At 41.1% G+C, this 16761-nt stretch overlaps 1 protein-coding gene across 1 annotated transcript in view; it reads left to right on the top strand.

Moving 5' to 3' along the window:
• KCND2 (potassium voltage-gated channel subfamily D member 2) overlaps positions 1 to 15189 on the top strand; it is a 283125-nt gene extending 267936 nt beyond the window's left edge. The window contains exons 3-6 of the mRNA XM_075719545.1: positions 4876 to 4974; positions 6560 to 6655; positions 12840 to 13087; positions 15012 to 15189. Coding sequence (XP_075575660.1) covers positions 4876 to 4974; positions 6560 to 6655; positions 12840 to 13087; positions 15012 to 15189 — 621 coding nt within the window. The remainder of the gene's footprint in view (positions 1 to 4875; positions 4975 to 6559; positions 6656 to 12839; positions 13088 to 15011) is intronic.
• The last annotated feature ends 1572 nt before the right edge of the window (positions 15190 to 16761 follow it).

The raw sequence follows: 16761 nt of genomic DNA, 5'->3' as shown, positions 1-16761 counted from the left end.
TGGATAAATTGCAACAACTGCTTAACAGCACCTGGCAGTCTAGAGCTGAGCGTTTGCAGTAGGGAACCCTGCTAGCCATTATGACTTCTTTAAGCAAGATAGATAGGCTATTAATCTCAGTGGGGTTGCAGAGACATAACTAACAGAATAACTTACCCAAGATTTTTTAATTTAGCACAAAAGCATGTAAAACTTCTGTTTACTGAACAATAATTTGAATAGATTGTGAAAGCAAGGCACGACTCAACAAATATATGAACCTTATTTAATTCCATTTCCATTAATGTACAAAGTAAACAGCATTTTCTTCTCTACTGCATGCTGACATCCTATAAATTATTGTCAGCTAATCTGAAGTCAATTATTTGCAATTACTGAAAATTAGAAAATCAGAGCATGAAATGTGGGCTTGATTTTTCACTTGAAAACAAATGCATAGGATGGATTTATGAAAGGCCAAACAAAAAATTATGTAAACAACAACGTGACTGACTTTTGGACAATTTTGGCCATTGCTCTAGGAGCCACAGTGTTGTGATTTAACCCTGGTAGGCAGCTAAGCACCACCCAACCACTCACTCACTCCTCCCCAGCAGGATGCGGGGGGAGAATCAGGGCAAAAGTGCAAAAATTCATAAAGACAGTTTAATAATTATTTAAAAGGTGGGGAGGGGAAGAACAACGGGGGCGGGGGGGGAACAAACCTAAGAAAAAAAGTCATGCAAAAGAAAACAATTGCTTACCACCCACCAACTGATGCCCAGCCTGTCCCAGAGCAAGGGCAGTCCCTGCCAACCTCGTGGTGAGCACGATGTCATATGGGGGTCAGCTGTCCTTGCCGTGTCCCTCGCAACTTTGGGTGCACCCCCAGCCTGCTTGGTGGGACAGTCTGAGGAGCAGAAAAGGCCTTGACTTTGTGTAAGCACTGCTCATCCGTAACTAAAACATCTCCATGTTATCAACACTGTTTTCATCACAAATCCAAAACATAGCCCCATACCAGCTACTGTGAAGAAATTTAACTCTATCCCAACCAAAACTAGTACACACAGAATGACTGTGAAGGAATTCTTACCTTTTAATTGTACAAGATCATTAAAAAATAATAACATAAGGCAAGTCATTAGTAATTTTTGAGTTTTGATAGTAAGACAGTTATGTAGTCTGAAGAGCAGCAGAAGAGAGACAACAGGAGCTATCTAAGTACTAAATTACCTAGGGTACCTAGGCTTCTTGCAGAGCAAATTGAAGACAGGCTCTTGCCAAAAATGATTCCCAGTATCGCAGTAAGCCCTGCCCTAAAGCGTTCCTGATAAAATCTCTCTCTTAAGACAGCCAGACAGCTGAGGGCATCTTGAGTGTTAAAAGCTGGATGTTGTAAATACCCCGCTGTGCTACATTTAGCACTGTTTAAAACGTTGTGAAAATAAATGTTTATATTTCTAAAACTAACAGAGCTAGCTGTTGCCGAATAACAGTGAATTCCCTTTGTAAAGTTTCTATAAATGCAGCCATAGACAAGGATGCACCTCTAAGTTGTAAAATTTGAAGCTAGGAAAAAAAAGGTGATGCATTCAAGAAAGAAATTCAGTGCAAATACAAAGGATGCTGTAAGAATTAGAGCTGATCATCAATTTCTTTAGGAAGTTTCAGGTGAAACGATTATGGTGGAATTTTATCAGAGTAAGTAAAAGAACTGTATTTCAGCTACAATGGTTTTGTCCTAGACAACGTAAAAATTACCAAAATCAAAGTTTCACATTCAATGGCTAACAGGGAAAACCTCACAGCAAAGAAGATAATCTACTGCAGAACTTATTTTTTTCTTTTTTTTGCTAGATATCCATGAAAGGAGAGAGTTAGGAAGGGCTTTGCAGTGGTTGAAAGGGGCAGTTATCACTCCCTTTCTGTTGTACATGGCAGAAAATGCAGTTCACAGACTAAAGGAAAATGCAGTCCTTCTGTAATCACAGTTTTCATTATGTCATCACATCATTTTGGTGTCCTTCATGGGAATTCAATCCCCAGGACACAGCCCTTAAAATCCTGTGACTGACATGAGCTTTTAATGATTCCTTGATAGGAAATGTGAGGAATGACTGGAAGACTCAGGCTACAGGCTCCGATATAAATCAGGCAGAAGCACTGAAAAGAAATCTTATCACTTTAACAGATTTGTAAACACCTCCAGTTTCAGGAGTATTTTCTGTAAGCTGAAGTATAAGCATGGAAGCCACGATATCTGGTTCCTGTCTTGGAAATAGATTTATTGTCTTCTCTTTGGTAAATCATACAAATTCAGGCCACCTGAAGATGTAAGCTATCACTTTCCACCTCACAAAAGCTTTCTAAGACACAATAAACTCACATTTGCAAAGCAATATGAAATCTTCACATGGAAAGTACAACCATCATATTATATGTGTTGTAGCACATCGATACGTTAAGATAGTCTGATGAACTGTCGTATTTTTTTATATTTCTCTATTAAATGGTGCTGCACCATAATTATTACTTCAATCACTGAAAGAGGAAAAGAGTATGCATGCTAAAAGGAAAAACATAACTAAGGTATGCAAAATGTTTGTTCATTAAAACTAATGAATCTCTCTGTATAAAAAGCACACTGAAAAGTACCACAGCTAAAAAATTTGTAACTGAAATAATTCATTTATGGGAGTTGTTGCATGTCCACGTTGCACCCTGCAAAGGCATGTCTAAAGCATCTCGAGCTCCTAAGGCTAAACAGGAGTGTTAAGAGAGACCTTTAATATATTTATGAACATACGCCAGTGCACACGTCCCAGCCCAAGAGTATTCTGCGGTGCAGGTAAAGCTCTTCCCCCAGCCTTCAGCCCATCATGCTGGTGGTGCATCCAAAGGGTTCCACCTTGAAAATAACTTATTTTCTGCCCACCCAAGGGGGGGTTTAATTGCCATCCCTGAGGACTCAGCCCTAACCACATCATTGGCCCTGGATGTGCCACCAAGGAGCCCCTGTGAGCCTGGGAGGTTGGAGCTGTTAACCATTTCCCCCACTGGCTGGTTCCTGGGGACCCCGGGCCAGCCCCGTGCGTTGCCCTCTTGGGTGGCTCGCTGCGGCACTCCGGGCTGCCAGGCGCTGGTCAGCTATGGCGCTCAAAAAGCCCTGACTGGACATTTGCCCCCAGTTCAGTCTCTGGGGTCCCACCCAGGGTGACAGAGTGTGGGGCTGCAGGTGTCCTTTCAGGCTAACAGGAGGAAGGGGAAGGTAGGAACCGACCTGTGCAGAAGCACTGTGCAGGTGATGCCGGGCACTTCACTCCTTACCACTAGAATAAGGTGCATGAACTGCATAGCTGGAAAGGCTGTGTGCACCGAGGAAGGTGACAAACTAATGTGTTATTCTAAAATGGCCAATATATCACAAAATCAGGCAGCAACCTCGCATGGGCTTTTTGACTCAGTGATGCACACATGCACAGCATTATCTTATTTCCTTTCAGAAGAATTAAAAGATAATAAATACATGACATATAACATAAGCCAGATTCTAACCATGTTTGCTGTTAGCTGTCATGAATTTCTTGGCTTACTGTTGAGAAGATCTCCGAGTTTGAGGCTGTGAGCGCAAGGAAGCGTGATGTTGAGTCATTCCTCAGAGTCAGTTAATTATTAACCATGCCAGAGAGATCTGGCAGCTGCAGTGACCAGCCTGCTTCCCTCTATAAGTGTTCAGGGATTCTCAGTCATTTCATGCCGACATTTAATGCCACGGAAATTGAGGTGGGGGGTGGGGGAAATGCTTCCTCTATTTTCTGAAAATATCAACTGAGTAATTATCAGATATGAAAATCCCTATTAATATATCAAAGTCAGGTTTTCATTTTCTTCACTGTGTCTCCTGTGCTTCAGCAGCCATTCAACTCCAGATGCTGTTCAGCATTTGGCTTTCAGAATCAGAAACCAATGCATGAAGAAAAACCCAGACTCCCTCTTACACATGTAACCAGCCACAAAAATTACAGAACCAGAATGACATCCTAGAAACCCCATAAAAGCTTCTGTTTTCCATATTATTGGTTGAGAGCATCTTTTCTTCATGCTTTCCCCTAATGTTGGCTTTTAACTGTTGTACAAAAGTCAGTGGATGCAAAGTGTCCTTCACTCATGAGCCACCTTCTACTCTGGGATGAGAGCCATCTTCTACTCGGGAAAGAAAGTCACCTTCACAAGCAATGAAGCTCACCAGAGAAATCTCAAATTTCTCCCAGCAATTTGATGCCTGCGGTCTCTGAAAAATCAGGTTATGGACAGATTATGACCAATGATGACAAATACTAAGTCTGATTATAACAATAGACATGAAGAGGTAAAAAGGCTTTTAAAAGGCCTGGCAAGTATTCAGGAACTTAGCTGGGAGACAGCATAAAAAACATTATCACATTCTGTTACTCTAAAAACCCAGAAAGGTCTGAGAAACCAGCACATGGCAGTTGCAATATGATGTTTTTCTGAACCATTTCTTCCCCTTTAAAGAGATTTTCACTGCAGGAGCAGCTGAGATGGATGTTCATGTTCCTGATCCACAAGGTGTAAGGAGTGGCACAGTTGCAGGAATGCAAAAAAAGGAGACACTTACATGCTGATATGTCTAATTCCTTCTCCAAAGTCATTTTTCTTATTAGCTGATGCATGCAAACAAATAAAAACTTCTGTCATTTGCATTTTAAATAGGAAGGCACTTATGATTTGCTCCACCTGGAGGACAGATGCAGCCTTTCAGTGGTTATGATATTGGTATTCATAAGCAGCTGATTCCAATTAGCAGTTTTAGATAAACAGAATAATGGATATTCGTACAAGTGACACTCTTCCTTTTGTCTATTTACACAGAAAGCCAGACTTGCTCGAATTCGTGCAGCCAAGAGTGGGAGTGCTAATGCCTACATGCAGAGCAAACGAAATGGCTTACTGAGTAACCAGCTGCAGCAGGTAATGTTTTTATATCCTCCACCTCCAGAGAAACAGCTTAATGACAGCCCAGCAGTAGCTTATTCTATTTATCAGCAGAGCAAGTCAGCTTGGGTCTTTAGGCAATGTTACCTTTAGAGGTAGATTAAGAAAGGATAAATTGGACAATTACTATTGTTAAAGGAAGCTTATGAGAGTCGATGACAGGGTATTAAAAGATGAGGGAAATGGCCAGATAGAAATGCTGGATTCAAATGTAACCCACATTTTTAGAGTTAGAGCCCATAGAAGGCCTCATTAATAAAGTGCAGTGTTTGCCTCTTAGGAGGTAGGTTGGATTTATCTCATTTGGCTTTAGACAAGTAGAACATGGGTGACAAAACCAGGCTTCATCATCAGTGAGGCAAAGAGGTAGCTCCAGGGTACCATTTGCACAGAGGGGTGTTGCAGAGTGAAAAGCATTCCCTGGAAGCACATACTTTGCTCTAAGGAGAATCTTGGTGATTACCTCAAATGCATTGAAATCTAATTCCACCTGAAGTAAATTACCCCCTTAACCCTGCCGAGGAAGTCAGGACCAGCAGTAGGAGCCATGGGCAGCGGCCGGGACTGGGATCCACAGCGACCCACACTGCTGGAGACAGACCCTTGGCTGCTTGGAGCTGTAGCCAGCTGAGGAAGACTGAAGACACAGTGTTTTTTTAATCCCTGCCATTTTCTGGCATTTTGGCAGTTTTCTGAGGGATACAGGAAGGCTTTCATTCCTCTATGCTCTTTCTGTTTTATATGTGTTAAAAAGCGGAATGCTTTAACCTATAGCCAGAAGAAGAGGAAGGGGCTGTCCGTCCGTCCGGTCTAGCACAAAAGGCGAGCAGTCAGAGCCCTCGCTTCCTCTCCTGCTTGAAAGAACTCAAATCTTTGAACTAAAAAGACACCAAATAGCTTAGCTGCCATGCAGATTTCAAATATCCCATAGTTGAATTGTAATCTTTTCTATTATTGCACTTCCTCCCCTATTTAGTTTTCTGCTTTCTAGTGAATAATTATGAAAGCAATTAATAAACAGTGGATGCTTTCAACTTAATTCTTCATTCTGCGTCAGTAACATCTGCTATATGGTTTCCAAACTCAGCAGATTGGGATCACTGACATGAATTTTTGTGTAAGCAGCAATACCACAAATTCTTTAGTGCTATGAAATGATCCCAGGAGGACAACTATGTTTAATTTCCTTCAAATGAGGCACATTCCCAGGAAAAAAAAACTTTACTGTCACTTAAATTTATGATAATTGTAAGTGTGCGTTGATTCAACATCCAAAGCTTGCATGTTGATTGCACTTGTAAATTGTACTATTCCATCTATGCATAAAAGACCTAAGATGGAAACATTTAAAAGGAGGTGCAAGGGAAGGAAAGAAAATATTTTGATTAAAAACCAAACAAGCAAAAGAGAACTCGGGTCCAAAATTATTTGGGTTACACTGTGTAGACAAAGCATTGCAGTTATGCTACCATGTACAATCCAGATTAGTTCTGATCAAATGTTTGGATAAGAGCCCTCTTGTTCACAAATGAGAATAATACAGAGTTCTATGTATTAACAGTCCTCCAGTGAAGAAGAACAGGCCTTTGTTAGCAAATCTGGCTCTTCCTTTGAAACGCAGCACCACCACCTGCTTCACTGCCTGGAAAAAACTACGGTAAGAAAAGAGAACTGTGTTTTCCTGTGAAGTCCAACACCAGCCTAGTTTTGAATGTTTTCAGTACTTCTTCTAATTAATAAGCCTTTATATGAAAGCAGTTAACTAGGAAGAAAAGCCATTTTATCTTATTTTAAGGCATTATACCCACTGCATATAAACAACAGGGGTCCTGGATGAGAGCCTCATCTAGGGTGTAAAATATTGGCATTAGTCAGACAACATTGGTATAGCCAAGCTGTAGATGTGACCTTCAGTATGGTTTTCATACACTCCATAATGTTATCATTTGCACTTTTCTGCAGCATAGTTCATAAAACACAATTTGCAATCCTTACACATTCAATACTCGGTGCAGTCAAAGCAAGTTTTTGCCTGAGCAAATGTTGGGCTTTTGCAGAGGGAGAACTGCTGAGTGTTTTCTCGGACGTGAACACAATTCTTACTGAAGTGACTGTAAAAAGGATCCCCAAGCATCCTATTTTGAAATATCAAGTGCTTAATCCAGACGCAGGTGCAAAGCTTCAAAGTCTTTTGGCTTCAGTTTAGACACTGAGATCCCTGTAGAAATCATTGATGTAATTCATAACAGCCCAAATATGCTCATCTAGATTTGAAACTCCCTATAAATCAAAAGGACTACTTATTATGTGCTCTCTAAATTTTAACTTGGTCAATACCTGAATAATTATACAGCCATAAAGGATAGTAAACCACAGCAGAGTTATGATTCAATAATAACTGAGTGCCATGTTTACTAATACTATATTTCTGGGCAGATATCATCACAGCAATAGCCCTAATCATCACTGAATTTACATCATTTCCTCTTTTATAATTTCCTAAGGAAACTAAGAATATAAATACTACTTATATTGAATTTAATCTTTGTAGATTTGGGAATTTCACATAGGGCACACAAATTATCTCCTTGTATTTTTATATTTTTGTGGGGGCTATATTGTCATGTAGAATTTACTTCATATTGTAGGTAAGTTGGTCAACATCCATTAAACTACCATTTTCAAATTTACATCTAGTTTTATAAGTTCCAGTTGCATGTAAAAAATTGTATGATTTCTCTTTAAGTTTTGTATACATAGAGGAACTTTATGCTATTCTGTCTTCTCTTTATAGTCTAGTTTCAGATTTCATTAAAAGACCCAGTAACACTTCTGCTATACTTGATGGAGATCAATGTGAAAGGCTTTCTGCTCTTTCTCAGAAAAAAAGAGATTAAAAAGTTTTCTCACAACAGACATTGGTAAATTAAAATATGATGGATGTATATGTATAATTTAATGTTCTCCTTTCAACAGCATTTCTTTGTAAATAGAATGGCCCAGTTGTTACAGCACTTAGTAATATGTCATCCCACAGGTGCCTATGTATTCTCCATTCTTACTTTTGGAGTATTCATTTTTATATAATGTGCTGTAGGACAAAATGTCTTGCTTCCTATTCAGAGTATTATGTGGTTTCTTTGCCAAGATTCAGGCTGGGTACTTTTGGAACATTTTTGAGACATTTTGTACTAGAACCTGGTAATAGCGACCTGCCTTAAAAACTGTTCCACAGTTGAACATTACAAATCTATTTAAAAACCCTAGTAATAGCCACAGGTCTTGTCAAACTCTCATAGAAATCATGGAAAAAAAAAATCTATTAATTTGGTAGGAGCTGGATTTGGCTCCCAAAGTTTCACATTTCCTCTAATCATAATAGTGGAATATGTAATCCTATTTTTTTTTTCTTTTTTTAAACAAAGAATAAGTCTATAAGGCAAGTAGTATCTTGTTTCCTAAATTTACATAGAATCTACTTTCTTTTTTCCTTGTTTTTTGGGTCCTGCTACTGGCACTGATGTTTATATGACACATGAACACAAAAATGTATGCAGGGATTCCAAGCTGTATTCTGCAACTGCCTGGTCAGATCATGCATTCCTAAAATTTTAGTGGGAACTTGAAATCTGGGCCCGCAGCTTGTGGAATCTGGCAAGTTGCTGGTTCATGGTATAACAGCAAGAATGAGGTGCCGCCTTAGCCTCACCTCATCCTTTGAAATATCATCTGGTATAAGCATCAGTCCAGATGATACTAAGCAAAGGCATATTTTCTCTTTTCCAGCACTTTGAAGTCAATAGGATAAGATCTCTTCCACTCTAAAAAATGCAGTGTGGGCAATGTTACGGAATTCTGTGAAAATTACATTAATAATGAAAATAATTGTACTGAAAGTTATATTTTACAGGCTAATTTTAGCTGATTTAAGAACAGTTAATTAATAAGTTTAATCAAATATATTAACTTGAGCCATTATATCGTTCCAAATGTTTCCAGTCTATATTAAAAGTTCACTCAATAACCCTCTTTAATGGACCCTACAAATTGAATTCAGTTGAATTGAATGAGTTGGTTGCTCCATAAAAGTTTTAGGAAGCACAAAATTACTTTTAATTGGAAAACTAGCAGAGTTCTTGGCAAACATGCTGCAAGCCACTGAACATAATCTAAAGATGGCGATTAGGTAATTTTTCTCTCTAAATTTTATGTCCATTGTGGATCACATTCAAAATCTTGATTGTGACTGACATACACCTTATAGAAGTTAATTTTCAAGCAAGTTAGGTCTTTCTATATCACTTGAAATTGGCATTCTTCAACATCACTCCTTTCCACACAAAATTTTTTTAGGGGAAAAAATAATGTTTCTCATTCTAATACACAAAGACAAAGCAGGCTAACAACTTTAAGTGAACAAGACCGAGTAGAGAGTAAAAGAACCCAGAAAATACTCCCTAAACCATTCTCAATGTATGCAGACCAATTCCAGCAGTAACTGGAAAGATTTTGTTTTTTAAAAGGAGGCTTTCTCAAACTGCACATGAACATATCTTAATCACTGCTCAGTTTGAGCCACTACTTTAAAATGACTGTAAAAATTCCTTTCCTCCTCCCTAAGCAAAACCACTACTTCACACTCTTTCGCACACAAAGATAATGTGGAAGTCACTGCTATGTGTGAAATGCTCCCTAATCACCTAGTGAGTCAACGTAAACCAGCCATCTGCTTGAATTCGGGTTCATCTCTGTGACAACCCTAAAGGACTACTGTCTATGCCAGGATTAAGCAAAGATTGCATGAATAAAGAGTACTTCATTTAACTAAATGCTCAGTCTTCTAAACTGCTTTCAATATATCCATCTACAGTAATTAGGAATTTTGGAATGCTTTTAAATAACTGTCTCACTTCCTCTAATCAAAACTTCTATTTAATTGAATCTTTTTCTTTTACATAGATGTATGCCTCGAAACACACCGTTTCAGATGCTGATTTCTAACATGTAATTCAACAGGAAGATTTATAAACTCATCTGGAAAATATATACGATTTTTATTTTATTACAGTTCAATATAATAGAATCATAGAATGCGTTGGGTTGGAAGGGACCTTTAGAGGTCATCTAGCCCAACCCCCCTGCAGTGAGCAGGGACAGCTTTAACCAGATCAGGTTGCTCAGAGCCCCGTCCAACCTGACCTTGAATGTTGCCAGGGATGGGGCCTCCACCACCTCTCTGGGCAACCTGTTCCAGTGCTTCACCACCCTCAGTGTAAAAAATTTCTTTCTTATGTCCAGTCTAAATCTATTCTTCTTTAGTTTAAATCCATTATTCCTTGTCCTGTCACAACAGGCCTTGCTAAAAAGATTCTCCCCATCCTTCCTATAGGCCCCCTTTAAGTACCGAAAGGCCGCAATAAGGTCTCCCTGCAGCCTTCTCTTCTCCAGGCTGAACAACCCCTGTTCTCTCAGCCTGTTGTTGCAGGAGAGGTGGCTCCAGCCCTCGCATCATTTTTGTGGCCCTATTCTGGACCACTCCAGCAGGTCCGTGTCGTTCTTGTGCTGAGGGCCCCAGAGCTGGACGCAGTACTCCAGGTGAGGTCTGACCAGAGCAGAGCAGAGGGGCAGAATCACCTCCCTCGACCTGCTGGCCACGCTGCTTTTGATGCAGCCCAGGATACGGTTGGCTTTCTGGGCTGCAAGTGCACATTAACAGCTCATGTCCAGCTTTTCACCCACCAGTACCCCCAAGTCCTTCTCCTCAGGGCTGCCCTCAATCCCTTCATCCCTCAGCCTGTATTGATACCGGGGGTTGCCCCGTCCCAGGTGCAGGACCTTGCACCTGGCCTTGTTGAACCTCATGAGGTTCACACAGGCCCACCTCTCCAGCTTGTCCAGGTCCCTCTGGATAACATCTCGTCCTTCTGGCATGTCAACTGCACCACTCAGCTTGGTGTCATCTGCAAACTTGCTGAGGGTGCACTCAATCCCACTTCTATGTCATTGATGAAGATATTAAACAGCACTGGTCCCAGTACAGACCCCTGAGGGACACCACTTGTCACCAGTCTCCAGTTGGACATCGAGCCATTGACCGCTACCCTCTGGACATGACCATCCAGCCAATTCCTTATCCACTGAACAGTCCACCCATCAAAACCATATATCTCCAATCTAGAGAGAAGGATGTTGTGGGGGACTGTGTTGAAGGCTTTACAGAAGTCCAAGTAGATGACATCCATTGCTTTTCCCTTGTCCACTGTTGCAGTCACTCCTTCATAGAAAGCCACTAGGTTGGTCAGGCAGGACTTGCCCTTGGTGAAGCCGTGCTGGCTGTCTCGAATCACCTCCCTGTCCTCCATGTGCTTGAGCATAGCTTCTAGGAGGATCTGCTCCAGGATCTTCCCAGGCACAGAGGTGAGGCTGACAGGTCGGTAGTTCCCAGGGTCCTCTTTTCTTCCCTTTTTAAAAATGGGCACAACATTCCCCTTTTTCCAGTCAGCAGGGACTTCACCTGACTGCCATGACTTTTCAAATAGCATGGAGAGTGGCTTGGCAACTACATCAGCCAATTCCCTCAGGACTCTGGGATGCATCTCATCAGGTCCCATAGACTTGTGTACATTCAGGTTCCCCAGGTGGTCTCAAACCTGATCTTCCCTTACAGTGGGAGGGGCTTTACCCCCCTGGTCCCCATCTTGCAGTCCATTGACGCAGGAGGGGTGAGGAGAGAGGTTGCCGGTGAAGACTGAGGCAAAAAGTTGTTGAGTATCTCAGCCTTCTCCTCATCTGTTGATACTAGGTCGCCATTCTTGTTCATTGGGGGGGGGGGGACGACACTTTCTTTAACCTTCCTTTTCTGGTTGACATGCCTGTAGAAGCCCTTCTTGTTATTCTTTACATCCCTTGCCAAATTCAGATCCAGCCATGCCTTGGCCTTCATGACACCCTCCCTACACAACCGGGCAGCTTCCCTGTATTCCCCCCAGGACACCTGTCCCTGCTTCCACTGCCTGTGCAGTTCCCTCTTACTCTTTAGTTTGACCAGCAGGTCTCAACTCAGCCATGCTGGTCTCTTCCCTCCCTTGCCTGATTCCTTACACCTGGGGACTGAGAGCTCTTGTGCTCTATGGAAGGTGTCCTTAAAGATCTGCCAGCTCTGTTCCATTCCACTGTCCCAGAGGACCGTCTCCCAGGGGGTCCTTCTGACTAACTCCTTGAAGAGCTGGAATTTTGCTTTTCTGAAATTTAGTGTCCTGACTGTACTCCTCGCTTTTCCCATATCCCTCAGGAGTGTGAACTCCACCTATGCATGATCACTGCAGCCCAGGCTGCCTCCAATCTTGATGTCACTGATGAGCTCACTTGCATTGGTGACCATCAGGTCCAGTATTGCACCCCTTGGGTAGGGGTGTCTATTACCTGGCTTAGGAAGTTATCCTCAATAAATCTTGTTTATTTCCAAATTACATTTAAAGCATTTACATAAGCACCACTTGCATTTTTATTAGTAAACATAATCCCCTATTTTGTGGCATTTCATAGATTATACAGATATTTATAATGCAAACCACATTGTAATCATGTGCTATTTTACAAAATAATTTGAATTAACTTTTTCTTATTTAGAACTCTGAGCGTTTTGTTCCAGCATTTACATTTGTATTGGTATTCAGCCCAGGCTAATATGGGCTAAACACCATAATCAACAATAAGCTGTCTAACTTTCTCAGTTTATTCAGTTGTGTCAATTTAAGCCTTTAAACAATCATGATTAATATGTTCACTTTAATTATCTTTCTGTGTGTGCTTTGTCCCTTTGTTGGATTCCTCTGGGCTAGAATCACGAATTCGTGGATGAGCAAGTCTATGAGGAGAGCTGTATGGAGGTTTCCACAGTCAATAGACCCCCCAGCCACAGCCCCTCTCTCTCGTCTCAACAAGGTGTTACCAGCACTTGCTGCTCACGAAGACATAAAAAGACTTACCGCATCCCAAACACCACCATCACTGGCAGCCGTCCAGGCAGCGTACAAGAGCTCAGCACCATCCAGATCAGATGCGTGGAGAGGACGCCTCTGTCTAACAGGTACTTCACACACATCAGCACACGGAGAGTTGAAGCCCCTTTCTTCATTAGAGATGAGACGTAGAGGCGTTGTGGCCTCTGCAGGTAGGCTGTGAGGCTAAGGATGAAAGTCAAATAGTCATCCAAAAATAGACACTAGTACTGAAACATCCTGCACTTAAGTTTGCTCCAAGCTTAATCCAAGGTAACAGAATAGTCTCTCTACACCCATTTCTGCCCTCTCATGCCCTCCCCACAAACTAGTGTGTACTATTTGCAGCAAATAGCATCCAGGGATCCCAAATTAAATAGACCACCAAATATTATATGCCATGGACAAACACATAACAAGACCAATTCAGCATAGAAAAATGTGCAGTTCAGATACACGAGATGAGCAAGTGGGAAGAGAAGGGTCTGTCCCTGCTGTTTCTACTGGTTAGGTTCAGAAGCACAGGACAAATGAGACTTCCTCACATTTCCACAGAGCAGCAAAATAAAACTAATTCCCAGAGTCCTAAGTGTAACAGTCATAAGAAAGACTCTTCTAAATAAAAACATGAAATGGGTAAGAAAAAATTATTTCCTAGTTTGAGGAGTTATTACAAAAGTGAGGAAAATGCAGTTTAAGAGTCTATAATTTACTGAACACCTCTGTACTCTCACAGGCAAACCATCTGGCTTTCAGGTATACCTAAACACCACCTCTGAAAACACAGCAAAGGTCTCAGGAGACTCAGAAGTGTTTTCTATTGAACTCAAACATTCTGCTATTTAAAAAAGAAGTGTTTTCAGCACTAGTTGCTATAGAGATTGTCTTGTTAAGTTACATCTTGAGTAGCTTGCTTTGTACAGTTACTAGGTTTGGATTTCACTTCCATGAACAATCCAGCAGCTACTGAAGTTTTTCAGCTGTTGTGCAATGAGACCTCCTGGCCAGCACAAAGCTCCCATCTGTCTTAGCTTTTCAGGAAATATTCTGCCTGGATCCATCCTTTCTCTGCTAGAGGACTTTCCTGCACCGTACTTCCAGTCACAGAGAATGTAAAAACACAAAGCATCAGCTTTGTGCTAAAAAACCAAGCTGAAAACACAAGCACAAAATGCCAGTCTCACCTCAAAACGGTCTGAGTTTTACAAGTTTCTTGTGATGCTGAGGTACTGCAGCAACTCCATGAACACGTTAACCTCTGTTAGTGCATATATCACTGTGTCTTACTCTTGAGGATACGTAATACACAAAATGTTCTTAAATAAGCATGGCACAGAGGAATCGGTAGGAGACTGGGACTACCCCTTAGTTTCCACTTTTTCTGCATAGCAAGTCATAGAATCATAGAATCATAGAATCATTTAGGTTGGAAAAGACCTTTAAGATCATCCAGTCCAACCATTAACCTACACTACCAAGTCTACTCTAAGCCAATCAAGGGTAGGCTAGACTAAACCATGTCCCGAAGTGCCACATCTACCCGTTTTTTGAACACTTCCAGGGATGGGGACTCCACTACCTCTCTGGGCAGCCTGTTCCAATGCTTGACAACCCTTTCCGTAAAGAAATTTTTCCTAATTTCCAACCTAAACCTCCCCTGGCGCAGCTTAAGCCCATTTCCTCTCGTCCTAAGCCATTTGGCTAAGCTAAGTTTGCTCCCCAGAGAGCAGCTCAAATGCTTCCCCTGCTCAGAAACACTTACGTCCCGAGCCCAGAAACTTTTAGAAGCGCTGAAGCGGTGGGAAGGAATGGAGAAAGGGGGCCTGTCCATGGACATAGCCATGGACTGCCTGCTGCCAGGGTGCAGGGTGGTGGGGTGGTGCCGCTTTGCACCTCTGAGCTCTCTAGCAGGGCAGGATGGAGACGGCCGGCTGAGGGAGTGGGATCGGGCACATGAGAGGTCTGCAGTAACACAGAATTCCTTTCTTCATGGATTTTTGTTTCTTCCTCCAGCCGTTCCAGCTTAAATGCCAAAGTGGAAGAGTGCGTTAAACTAAACTGTGAGCAGCCTTACGTCACTACAGCAATAATTAGCATCCCAACACCTCCAGTCACCACACCCGAAGGAGATGATAGGCCAGAGTCTCCCGAGTATTCGGGAGGAAACATTGTCAGAGTATCTGCTTTATAAAATAAGGAATTATTTATAAATTAGCATAAAGACCACTTGCAAGCTGAGCTCCAGCAGTGAGAAATGAGTCGCGAGGAAATGAGAGAGCTGACAAAGACAACGCCCCTTGACGTGTGCACCAGCGGCCGCAGACCAAGAGGTTCGGGAGAAACAAAACACTTTGTGGGTTTCGGTGTCGTAGCGTGTGAACCAAAAGGAGTTTCTTACCCCTTGTCCAAACTGACGCACGGTGGAATCTTCTGTGACCATCCTGACTTAACTATATGAGCACAATGAAATGTCCCCATTGATGCTTCTTCTTATCATGAGAGCTCTTTTTAGAAAAACAAAAAAAAAAACCACAAAACAAAAAATAGAAACAAACCTGTGTTCCTGCTGAATGCAAAACGAGAAACATTTTGATAACGTGTCTTTTTTTTTCCTGTTAATAAACCACAAACTTGTTGAGAAACTATCAAAAAATGAAAAAAAAAAATGCTCATATGAAACATGTTTGTACTGACTGAAAGAACTACAACCATAATGCATGCTGAAATTTGGAGCTGTGATCTCAGTTTACTTTTGTTGTTTTTCAGATTAGGCATGATAAAATATTACTGTAGAAAGGGGCATTTCCGTGCACTTACAACAAGCTGATTGTTAATGTTCCATGGTAGTTGTACAAATAACTTCCCTTTGAAAAATGCAGTATTTCTTATTCAAACACTCATTAGTGAACAAAAGGTGTTCAGTTAGTTCAATATTTACTATTGTTTTATCTTGCTTCCTAGGTACTGTTACAACTGCAATAAGTCATTGTACACCTGTTGTATCAGGAATCAGGATTTCTTTTTTTTAAGGTATTTTACACAACTTCATCTACACTATAAACTTCTAATGGCAAGCATTTAAATAATCTTACAGCCAAACCGTGCACCACGAATGCGCTATTCAATCATTGTTCTTTTTGTCCTCTATTTCTATGACAGTTTGTTGTACACTCCAACATTGCTGTACTATTTGGGATTTCAAGGCTACTGATGAATCTACACAGTCCTTTCTTCCCTAGCCATCTTGTCTACTTCTGTATTTTCAGAACAAACCTCTCGTCCCAGTGTACTCTTGCAGGATCAATCCTACTTGAATTAAAATTACAACAAAGGTGTTTTTGGGATCAGCTAACACTTATCTCCAAACCTTCCTTGTTGACATTCTGCAGCATCCAGAGTATTGGCTACACTGGAAGACACCGAAAGATATTCAGTAAAAAAGACGGCTAAATTCTTTTTGTAATTATCTGTAAACTTGCATCTTAAAATTTGTTTGAGAATCTGTATTGTGAAGATATTTAATTACCTAAGAACACTGATAGAATAATGGATTGGGTCCCAAAGCCATAAAAATATAATTTATTTCAGTTGGAATTTACCCACATGGGCAGGCCTAAAAGCTAACATAAAGGCTCTACTTGTTAAGGCTTTTTGGCTTCATTTTTAAGACACTGAAGTTACCAGAAAGCCTTCTGATAAAAAAAGTGTCATTTTTCTTCATGAGAGTGCATTAGGAGATGTATCATAATGCTTCCTATATACA

This window comes from Pelecanus crispus, chromosome 1, assembly GCF_030463565.1.
Source record: "Pelecanus crispus isolate bPelCri1 chromosome 1, bPelCri1.pri, whole genome shotgun sequence".
NCBI lineage: Eukaryota > Metazoa > Chordata > Aves > Pelecaniformes > Pelecanidae > Pelecanus > Pelecanus crispus.
The sequence above is the reverse complement of the archived record's forward strand: the minus strand, read 5'-3'. Positions and strand labels throughout refer to the sequence as shown.